This window comes from Saccopteryx leptura, chromosome X (genome assembly GCF_036850995.1).
Source record: "Saccopteryx leptura isolate mSacLep1 chromosome X, mSacLep1_pri_phased_curated, whole genome shotgun sequence".
Lineage (NCBI taxonomy): Eukaryota > Metazoa > Chordata > Mammalia > Chiroptera > Emballonuridae > Saccopteryx > Saccopteryx leptura.
This window is the reverse complement of record NC_089516.1, coordinates 41,586,436-41,597,792: the sequence shown is the minus strand read 5'-3', so window position 1 is coordinate 41,597,792 and position 11,357 is coordinate 41,586,436. Positions and strand designations below refer to the sequence as shown.

The 11,357-nt window shown below is 41.2% G+C and overlaps 1 protein-coding gene across 3 annotated transcripts; it reads right to left on the bottom strand.

The window, feature by feature from the left end:
- Nucleotides 1–627: 627 nt before the first annotated feature.
- GSPT2 (G1 to S phase transition 2) lies at nucleotides 628–3,147 on the bottom strand. Of its 3 annotated transcripts, XM_066357278.1 has the most exons (3): nucleotides 3,038–3,147; nucleotides 2,620–2,931; nucleotides 628–2,520 (listed from the first exon to the last, which is right to left on the bottom strand). In XM_066357278.1, the coding sequence occupies exons 2-3, from the start codon at nucleotides 2,921–2,923 to the stop codon at nucleotides 1,037–1,039; spliced, it is 1,788 nt and encodes a 595-aa protein (XP_066213375.1). In that variant the 5' UTR covers nucleotides 2,924–2,931; nucleotides 3,038–3,147; the 3' UTR covers nucleotides 628–1,036. The 3 variants fall into 3 exon arrangements, with proteins under 3 accessions (XP_066213375.1, XP_066213373.1, XP_066213374.1); XM_066357276.1 differs by having other exon boundaries at nucleotides 628–2,931; XM_066357277.1 differs by having other exon boundaries at nucleotides 628–2,934; nucleotides 3,038–3,101.
- Between the last annotated feature and the right edge of the window lie 8,210 nt (nucleotides 3,148–11,357).

Below are 11,357 nucleotides of genomic sequence, written 5' to 3'. Positions count from 1 at the left end.
GATTGGCAAAAAGACATTTCACCTTTCCTACTAATCCCAAGCACTGAATAAGGGTGGAATGGTTTCTTTATTCCCCAGCTGAGGACCTCACTAACCCTTACTTTTCAGTAAATGACTTGCGGTCTTACTGAAAAATTTATCTTCGCAGTGCTCATGCCCCTTTACTGTGTTGTGTCCCACATCCCAAGTCTCCTGGGGAACAAAATGAAGGGGTGTGTTAAGATGATGAAGTGCAAATATGAGTCAATCCATGGTCTGAACTCCCAGGTAAATGTGTAATTTGGCCATGCTCAACATGAGGAGACCTGATGGATGATGAACTGAGTCTTGCTTTTTCAAATTACAAGTGGGGAGACAGAATAGCTCCTTTGTTGACTGGACACAGAAAACAAAGTTTACTGAAAAGAGCCCTAAAATAATTTTTTTCAAAATTAAAACTTTTCCTTTAACACAAACCTATACACTGTTGGTAAGTGTGTGATCTAAAATAGTGATTGGAGGACAGTGTTTTAAAGCTCAATAAAATGTATTCAATTACTTCATTGGTAAAAAAAAGACTAATTACAAATTATTATATACAAATTTAAAAAGTATTCAAAAGCATTCCAAATACCAATGAGAGTTTCAAATGGAATATTTTATTCATTTTACTTGTCTTTTTAACATATACAAACACACTGACACACTCTGATCGCCATGAACAAGGGTTGTCTAAATATCCTAAGGGAAAATGAAAAATTAAAAAATATATTAATTTTCCATTGTTATACACAATTACATCCACATCACTTACAAAGCTATTACTGATTCTGTTCAAGAAAGCAGATGGTATAGGGAGAGAAAACTTGTGGTAAGTTCATCAGTGAAACATAATTGAGATCTCAACATGAGAAAGCTGACAAAACACAAATTTTTGCTGTGAAATTTTCTTTGCAAAATATGGAGAAAAGTCTGTCAATGGCCAGTAAATAAGAGAGGGTAGTGAACTTTTGTTGTTAATTCTCACAATATTGTGCAAGGGTATCAAGTAAACTGCTCAGTCCTTCTCTGGGACCAGTTTCAGAACTTTTCCAATTGCAATGGTTTTACCCTCATCTCTTAAAGTAAAACGACCCATCTGAGGAAAATCTTTGAATGTCTCAAGGCAGATAGTTCCTGCTGTCCTTAAACGGGCAATGCACACTTGATCTTGTTTCACGAAGCGGGGTCGTGTCTTACTTTTTTCTCCAGATTTTTTGTCTATCAAGGAGATTAAGGCTGTTATCTCAACTTCCTCAATACAAGTATGAATGTGCAGCACAGCATTGTAACCTGGGCAAATGATAGATTTGTGCTCAATAATCACTATCTGAACATCAAACGTGCGTCCAGAATGGCAAAGATTATTAGGGTCACAAAGAATGAATCCTGGAAGAATTTCTTCTTCTTCAATTCCCTTCAGTCTGATTTTAAGGTTTTCACCTGGAGCTACATAATCAGTTTCAGCATCATCAGAAAGTATTCCAAGAACTTCCACATTGTGCTTATTTGGCATCATCACAAGCTGCTGTCCTTTAAAAATGGACCCTGATTCCAGCTTTCCCAGGACCACAGTGCCCATATCCTTGTACTTATCCACAATTGGCAGTCTAATTGGTCCATCAATTGATCTGTTGAAGTTTGGCATGTTATCCAAATACGGAATAAATGGTAATCCAGTGTACCAAGGGCAGAAATCTGATTGCTCTTTAATATTTGCCCCAGTTAGCCCTGAGCAGGGCATAAAGTGAATGTCCTTTTTGGGACTGAAGCCGACCTTTTTCAAAAAGGGCACCAGTTTTTCTTTACATTCTTCGTATCTCTCGCTGCTCCAATTTACTGTGGGATCGTCCATCTTATTAATCAGTACTATTAAATATTTTACCCCTGCTGTTTTTGCCAACATAGCATGTTCTCTTGTCTGTCCACCTTTTTCAAAGCCAGTTTCAAACTCTCCTTTCCTGGCAGAAATGACCAGTACAGCCAAATCAGCTTGAGAAGCACCACCAATCATATTTGGGACAAAACTCTTGTGGCCAGGGGCATCTAAAATTGTGAAATGTTTTTTTTCTGTTTCAAAATAGGCACGACCCACTTCTACTGTTTTACCCTTGTCTCGTTCTTCCTGATTTGTATCTAAGGCCCATGACAAATACCAAGTTTCTCTATTTTTTTCTTTAGCTTCTCTTTCATATTTCTCAAGTGTTCTTTTGTCAACCATTCCTGTCAAAAACATTATCTGTCCTCCAATGGTTGACTTGCCAGCATCTACATGCCCAATGAATACCACATTTACATGTTCTTTTTTAGGAGCACCTGAGGGCAGGACCACAAATTTAGATTTTCTCGTTTCCTCTTTCTCCATCATTTCCTGGCCACCTTCTTCTGGGGGCCCTGAATCTCCCAATGAACTACCCCCTGGCTCGGCTTCACTTACTTCTTTACTGTGCTCCCACGACTCCTCCAGAACCATCTCCACCTCTCCGTTTTCTACAACAGGTTCTGAAAGTTCCATGGTAGCGGCTGAATTGGAACCTTCAGGCAACGCTATCTGTTCCTCTTTGGAATGTTCCACAGGTGCCCCCAGTCCCAGCCTTTTACCTTGTGGGTTGCCCGCGCCGGTGCAGCTATCCGGGATGCTGGTGGTGCCGGCCGGCGGGGTCTGCGGCTGGGCCCGGCCCCGCAGGAAGGACGGCACGAACTCCGCGGCGTGCACGTTAGGCACGAAAGGTTTGGCGTTGACGTTGAGCTGACGGCTGAAGGCCGAGCTGAGGTGCTCACGCTGGGTCTCGGTGACCGTCAAAGAGGGTCGGTCTCCGCTTGGGGCTGAACACAGGGCTTCCATGTCCACCTGGTCCCAGCAGTCGGGCGCCGAGTCGCTGCTGCTGCTACCCGCATCCATCATCTGAAGACCTGCTGGGTCGTAGGGAGGGAACCGGGTCAGCAGGACAGAAAGATCGGGCTAGGCGGACAGGGGAAAGACAGCGAGAGCGCAGGGCTAAGGGGTAGGGACACGGACCTCAGTGGCAGCGCGGAGGCAGCTAGGTACCGACACTACATTCGCAGCTGCGGCGGCAGTAGCAGATATGGCGGCTCAAGCCTCTCCTCTTGTGTGTGAGCGGATCTCCTCCCCCAAACCCCAACCACTTCCGACTCCTCCACTGCCGACCCATCTCCGGGCATGGATTGACCCCTCGCTGCCATCCGTATGCCTGGACTCCTTAGTTCTCAGTCATAGGCTAAGTCGGAAAGTTCATTTTAAAATGAATATTTGTAGTTACTTGGTTCACGCGACCTGGGAGAGCAATTTGACCACAATTTAATTATTAAACCTATAGAGGCACAACCTGATTTTCAATTCTACTCGAAGATTCAAGTAAAAATAAAAATTCTTATTGAACATATAGAGACAGGGTATGGGTTAACTGCTAGAAACCCAGCAACCAAAAAAGAGAAATTAGTGACTAGGGAGGTACTCATGAAATTCATGAAGATGTAGCGAACCTAGGAAATGCAACTTTAAATCATTCATTAATTTGAAACCCAGGCACCTTTTGGTTTTCCCTTTTTCAATGGGTCCCCATAAGCCTATAAGTTTTGCTGATGGCTTCAACGGTGTAAGGATGGGGTTCTAACATCTTTTCATGAAAAGCACTCTGGCTGTCTGCGTGGAAGAAGCTTGTCTCGGTGAGACTGTCCAACCTACAGCATATGTGCAGGTGCCTGGAAAATGGCTGGCTTGCTATATTGTGTGATTCATCACATACATAAGTACTAGTCTCAGATCACTTGATTCTTTTGACGAAGAGTAATCTCAGTGTACGCGCCCCACTCATCAGCACTTAAGTATACCCTAGGTCCATAGGCTTTTCTGCCTCATTCTGGGGGTCTGGAACCCTACTCACTGCTGGTAATGGGTATGCTTTAAGAAACAATCAGCTTGACCAGGTGGTGGCGCAGTGGATAGAGCATCAGACTGGGATGCAAAAGGACCCAGGTTCGAGACCCCGAGCTCGCCAGCTTGAGCGCGGGATCATCTGGCTTGAGCAAAGAGCTCACCAGCTTGGACCCAAGGTCGCTGGCTCCAGCAGGGGGTTACTCGGTCTGCTGAAGGCCCGCGGTCAAGGCACATGTGAGAAAGCAATCAATGAACAACTAAGAAGTCGCAACGCACAAGGAGAAACTGATGATTGATGCTTCTCATCTCTCTCCGTTCCTGTCTGTCTGTCCCTGTCTATCTCTGCCTTTGTTAAAAAAAAAAAAAGAAGAAGAAACAATCAGTGTCATGTTCAAACTTCCTCAGTTAGTAGTAATGTCATGAGGCTGCAGGTATCAGCCTAATTAAACTGACTGAGACCTTTGAAATGGATAAAATTCATGGGACCCTACCCAATAGAATCTCACTCTCAAAAAGTGATTTTAATATTTGAGCCAAAGCCTAAAAGAGCTAGTTTGTAAATTATCTTAATATAAGTCAAACTGAAATAGGAAAAAAAGATCCTTGAAAAATACAATTTGCTAGTACAAGATGAAGTCCTAGAGTTGGATATTAAATAAATCCAACAAGTCAAAATATTATAAAAACATAGTAACTGATTTATAACTTAAGAATTATGTTATTCCAAATTTAAGTGTACAAAAAAGTCCTATGTCTAACATACTCGGATCTTTGATGGTTTCATTCTGGGGCTACCACTCTGTTACTAGCTGTGTGTTGTCCCCAAGCTATTAGCTATCAACCACCTTCATTATTTTTGCCTCAGGTAATGACATAATTATTCGCTGTCACATAAAAAGAATATGCATATCTATTCACAATGAATAAGAAGAATGGAGAAGTTGAATGTTCGGAGACCCTTGGACAATACTCCACAAATGTGTTGAAGCCTTTCTTGGGCGTTCTGTGAACTTAGGATAGACTTAACAAAATGTCTCTGGGAGAACCTCTCAAGGTTGAGGCAGTCATGTTCACATAAGGTTAATAATAACAAGGAAGCAGGAAAGACCTAGGATGTTTTCTTCACTGGGTCAATTGCATTGATCATGAGAATATTAGTACAACTGCTACTTAGTAATATCTCTGCTAAAGAATGAGGATGAGCCCTCGCTGATTGGCTCAGTGGTAGAGCATTGGCCTGGCTTGTGGATGTCCTGGGTTCGATTCCCAGTCAGAACACACAGGAGAAGAGCCCATCTGCTTCTCCTACCTTCCCCTTCTGGCTTCTCTCTCTCTCTTCCCCTCCTGCAGCCATTGCTCAATTGGAGCGAGTAGGCCCTGGGTGCTGAGGATGGCTCCATGGCCTCACCTCAGGTGCTAAGAAGAGCTCATTGCTGAGCAAAAGAGCAACGCCCCAGATGGACAGAGCATCGCCCCTAGTGGGCTTGCTGAGTGAATACTAGTTTTGGCATATGCGGGAGTCTGTTTCTGCCTCCCCTCCTCTCACTGAATAGAAAACAAAAACAAAAAACTGAGTATGCTTAACTTTTAGAACCTTAAAAGAAAAAGAAAAAATAATGAACAAATGTTTTCACAAGTGATCATCTTTGAGGCTCAGGGCAAAGCAGGTCCACCCGAAAGGGAGATACATTGGCCAGGTTGTATTCACACAGACTAACCTTAGACAAAAATTATTTTGGTTTGTGTGATGGAGTGATTGTCTCCTGGTTGTTTGTCTAGAACTTTGGAAGAGTTCATTCAATAAATGAAATAATTCTCTTTGCTAAATGCCAGTGTTTACTTTAATAATTTTCTGCATAAAAATTTTTATTGTAGCCTGACCAGGCAGTGGCACAGTGGATAGAGCATCGAACTGGGACGTAAAGGACCAAGGTTCTTTATATATAAGAAGTAAATGTGATATTGTACTTATTTTTCTTTTTTTTTATATTTGTTCAATGACCCTGAAGTCGCTGGTTTGAGTGTGGGCTCATCTGGTTTTTAGCAAGGCTCACCAGCTTGAGTCCAAGATCTCTGGCTTGAGCAAGGGGTCACTCAGTCTGCTGTAGCCCCCTGGTCAAGGCACATATAAGAAAGCAATCAATGAAAAACTAAGGTAGCACAAAAAAGAATTGATGCTTCTCATCTCTCTCCCCTCCTGTCGTCCTATTTCTATTTGTCCCTCTCTCTGTCTCTGTCACACACAAAAATGTTTTTATTCTAAAATACAGCACAAATACAGAAAATCACATAAAACAAAAATATAGCTTATTAACTTAGAAGGAAAACTCGCTTATACCCATCACTTAAATCAATAATTAGAAATTTACTGGCCAACTCAGAAGGCCTCTCTGTACCCAGTTGAATCACAACCTGCTACCTACTGTCCTCACATTTATGATAATTACTTCCATGATTTTATGTATAGTTTTAGCTCACAAATGTATGTTCAAACAGTACAGTTCAATTTTGCCTAACATTTTGATACTTCTTTTAAGTCTTTCATTATCTACAGGTTCATTTTTTCATGTCATTTGTTCAATGAAGAAAGTGGGTGCTGTGACTTGAAGAACTTTTTATATTCTTGACTTTGCTGATTGCATCCCTCTATAGTATATACTTGAATATTCCTTTTTGTTCTGTATATCCCTTGTATCAATAGTTGGATCTATGAGCTTGATTAGGCATATGTGCAAAAAAATTTTTAGCAAGAATAATTCAAGGGGAATTTTGAGTATTTCCATAAAGAAACACATAAGGTCAGCTTGTGATTCCTTTTACAGTTAGCAGCAATTAATGATAATTATGTAAAAACATATCATTTGAGGTTGCAAATGTGATATTTTACTTCTTTTTCTTTTTTTTATATTCAGTGAGAAGAGAGGAGGCAGGAACAGACTCCCACATGTGCTCCGACTGGGATCCACCTGGCAAGCCCACTAGGGGGGATACACTGCCAGCTGAGGCATTGCTCTGTTGCTTAGCAACTGAGCTCTTAGCTCTTCTTAGCCCTTGAGGTGAGGCCGTGGAGCCATACTCAGCTCCAGGGGCCAATTGAGCCATGGCTACAAAAAGGGAAGAGAGAGAGAGAGAGAGAGAAAGAGAGAGAGAGAGAGAAGAGAGGGGAGAGGGGTAAAGAAGCAGATGGGCTCTTCGGCGTGCCCTGACCAGGAATTGAACCAGGGACATCCACACACCAGGCTGATACTCTACCACTAAGCCAACTGGCCAGGGCCAATATTATACTTTTTTCATCCTTCTTTTCTTCATTAATTGAAATACTGCTTTAAAAATATTTCCATTCATCAACAGTTTTGTTTCTTTGACATACCAATTGTAAAGAATGTATTTAATTATTTTTATTTATTTGTGAGTTTTTAAAATAATGATTTGGTTGTCTACAATCTCACACAGATGACAAATAAGGATGTTTCAAAAGAATAATTATGGACTATTGCATTTACATATATTTGATGTGTTTTAAATTATTTCCCTTACCATACTTATTGATGTTGAGATGGTCTGTCATTGGTCAATGGAATCTTCTTCAAGTTGGGTTCTGATGGTTTTGACATTATTCTAGTAGTCCTCAATGGCTTATTATTTAGTATGAAAAAATGTACCATACCAATTGTATACATTTCTGCCAAACCAGGAATAAATACTTGTTCTCAATGATAACAGGTTATGATTACATTAGAAAATAAAACAATGATTCATTTGATTTATCTCACCTACACATATAGTAGTCTCCATATGACCACCATCAATATGAATAGAGAAAACAGATTTTTTAAATAAATTCTCTATTGTTTCTATCAGTATGTCATAGTTTATACCTATCTGAGAATAATCCACTTCTGTTGAGTGTTTCTTAAGCACAGTTTATATTTCAATTGTTTCCTATGAATTCTCACCTTTCATTTTCTGTAGCCTTCTGTGAAGAAGTTAATCTTATCATTCTGTTTTACAGATAAGAAATGGGTACTTAGTGAGACTGAGTGAATTATCTAAGGTCACAGGTCACATAGCAAGTAAACAGTGGACTTGATGTTCAAACACAGACTTATGACTTTAAGTCCATACTGACTTATAGAATCTATTACATAGTAAGAAAATAATAGGGAAATGGAGTGGGTTAAAATTACAAATGGGATAAGAGGATAAAGTATTAGATGATTTGGAGGGAATGGAAATATGGGTGAATTTAAGAGAAAAGAATTCAGTGAATTTCTTTTATGAGGACTTATGTTTCTTTCTAAAGTAATAGATGACCCTGTGGAGATGTGAGGGAAGATTGCAATAAGAAAATATGAAGAATGAGGGAAGATTTAGAATAAATTTTTGAGGTGTGGGAAAATTGGCTGTCATAAGTGTAATAAAATTACTTTCTTAAGAATTCTAATTTTTAAAAAAGCAATTTAGACTGGAAACTTAATAATCTCAGGTTTAGAGATTCCTTCTTCCCCCAACATACTCCTACCATCACTGGGTGGCGTGGAACAGAAGCAGAGTTTTGTTTTATCCTGGTTTAAGGAATAGTATTGTCAGATGAACTGAAAGGTGAATAATAGGAAAATATTAAGGGGCTGGAAAAGACAGGATTAAGTACACTGTGTTAGATGCCTTATATTGAGCCTATAATGATCCACAGAGGCTCTAAAGGAACAAAGACCTCAAGGTCACCATTATTACATGCTAAGAAATTAATCCATTATTTTGAAATTAGGTAAGCAGAAGCAAATAATGAAACATCCTGTGTTTGTCATATGAACTGTAACATTGATTACCAAATAGTGGATGAGAGAAATTTCACATCAGAGAATAATTCCATCTAATAAATAAAGGGTAAATAAAATTCAAACATTTCTGTTTTGGCTCCAAATGACCCAAGTGCCCCAGACAATGTGCACCAATATCTGATCGCATTACAAAAAGGACACCTATAGAGTATATGTATTCTGATAGACTAATACAACACTATCTCTGAGCCATTCTTGCAAAAATAAAAGAATGAATCAGAAGACTCTAGCCTGACCAGGCAGTGGTGCACTGCATAGAGCATCGGACTGAGATGCAGACAACCCAGGTTTGAAACCCTGAGGAAGCCAGCTTGAATGTGAGCTCATTCAGCTTGAGCATGGGATCATAGACAAGATCCCATGATCACTGGCTCGTGACCAAGGTAGTTGGCTTGAGCATGGGGTCAACTCGCTCTGCTGTAGCCCCCCCCAGTCAAGACACATATATGAGAAGGCAATCCATGAAAAACTAAGATGCTGCAACAAAGAATTGATGCTTCTCAACTCTCTCCTTTCTGGGCTATCTATACTTATCTGTCCATCTCTCTGTCTCACTCTCTGTCTCTGTTACAAAAAAAAAAAAAAGACTTTAATATGAATTTAGACCTAAATCTCAATTTACAAGAAAGACATCTTGATATCTATCTTCCTATCACAAATGGCAGGATTTCCTTTTTCCACATGGCTGCATAATATACCACTGTAAGTCCTTTTACCAAGAAACAGAAATTCCACAGAAGAACACCAATGTTCACCATTCACCTCATTAAAAGGAACTCAGTCACATGGTCAGTATTACATATAAGGGAAGCTGGAGAACCCACCATCTGACAAAGGGGAATGGAATAGCCATGACTGGATTGGGGAAATCCTGAGTCCCACCCTGGCACTGGACATATTACTTCTTTGAACAAAATCAGTTTTCTTTACCACAGGACACTAGTAGTAAATAAAGGCTGTTGGGTCAGCAATCAAGACATCTACTGAGAATAAGAAGGAAGGTTCCAGAGTCAGAAAGCAGTCAAAGGCAAGGATTGAACATGAACTAAAGGGACCAGGCTTACAAGGACTGAGACACATACTGTTTCAAGGCACTTTTGTACCTGCTCCCTCGTTCAGTATTCACAACAAACCTGTAAACTAGCATTATCTCCATGTCATGCGTGAGGAACAGAGAAGAGGAGCAAGGTGATTTGTTCAGAGTTCAGATTAGCAGTTCCACGGTGCATTACTTTACCTCTGTCATGGATCATAGATAATCCTGTCTCTGGCTTACCAAATTTATCATGAAAAATATAACACAAGAGAAGGGAAAGAGGTCCACTATTTCCTCAGCATGGCACTAGGCATGTTTCATATCAGGAAAAGGACATATGTGAATTCTGGCCACCTTCCTGATGATGGGAGATGGTGGCAGAAATGGGGCTGACAGAGTGGCTCAGACTTGATCCTGCCTGTATGGGCTGAACTGTATTCCCTCAAAATTCATATACCCTTTGGCACTTTAGAATATGACTGTATTTGAGATTTGAGTTTTAAAGAGGTAATTAAGTTAAAGTAAGGCTATTAGGCTAGGTCCTACACCAGGCTGCCTGGTGTCCTTACAAGAAGAAATTAGGAAACACAGAAAGAAACCATGGGTGAGTGAGCAGAGACGAACGGCCATGGGAAGAGGCAGCAAGAGGACATCCATGTGCAAACCAAGGAGAGAGCCCTCAGGAGAAACCAACCGTGCAGCACCTGGATCTTGGCCATCATCCAGCCTCCACACTGTGAGAGATAAATTTCTGTTCTTTAAGCTACTTAGCCTGTGGTATTTTGTTACGGCTGCCCTTACAAATTAATACACTGCCCCACACAACCTCTGCTGCCCATTCCGCAAAGCCAGATGAAGCACGCTAAGCGGGATCACAAGAATCCAGCCACGCACTGACACAGGCAAGCAGGGTCTATCACTGTCTTGGGAAGCTGTGAAGCCTGGCAACATTTCCATACTTGGATGTGGCTGCCATGCTTGTAATGTTGCCAGCCATTTTGTTCATCTATTCACAAAGAATGAGTCTGGTGGGCATTGGTTCCTATTGCACCCATGGAGCCAAATTCGGGTCTTGCCAGGATATCAAAGAAAGTTCCTAGAAGGTCTTTCTTATGCCCCATAACTTCACACCATGTCAATAACAGGTTGCCATTCATGGAGGCAAATAGCTGTTTTTCATTATGTCAACATTACTGCTCTATCATGGTTTACCCAATGCCAGAATTTTGTGACTCATTTCTCAAGATCTTTAATCTCCACCTTTTAGGACTTGGGACTCTTTTTTTTTCTGAAGTTGGAAACAGGGAGGCAGTCAGACAGACTCCCGCATGCGCCTGACCAGGATCCACCAGTCATGCCCACCAGGGGCAATGCTCTGCCCATCTGGGGCATTGCTCTGTTGCAACCAGAGCCATTCTAACACCTGAGGCAGAGGCCATGGAGCCATCCTCAGTGCCCAGGCCAACTTTGCTCCAATGGAGCCTTGGCTGCAGGAGGGAAAGAGAGAGACAGAGAGGAAGGAGAGGGGGAAGGGTGGAGAAGCAGATGGGTGCCTCTCCTGTGT

Bases quoted from the DNA above. Each gene is read 5' to 3' on its own strand.
- GSPT2 (XM_066357276.1), bottom strand. From the start codon at position 2,923: ATGATGGATGCGGGTAGCAGCAGCAGCGACTCGGCGCCCGACTGCTGG.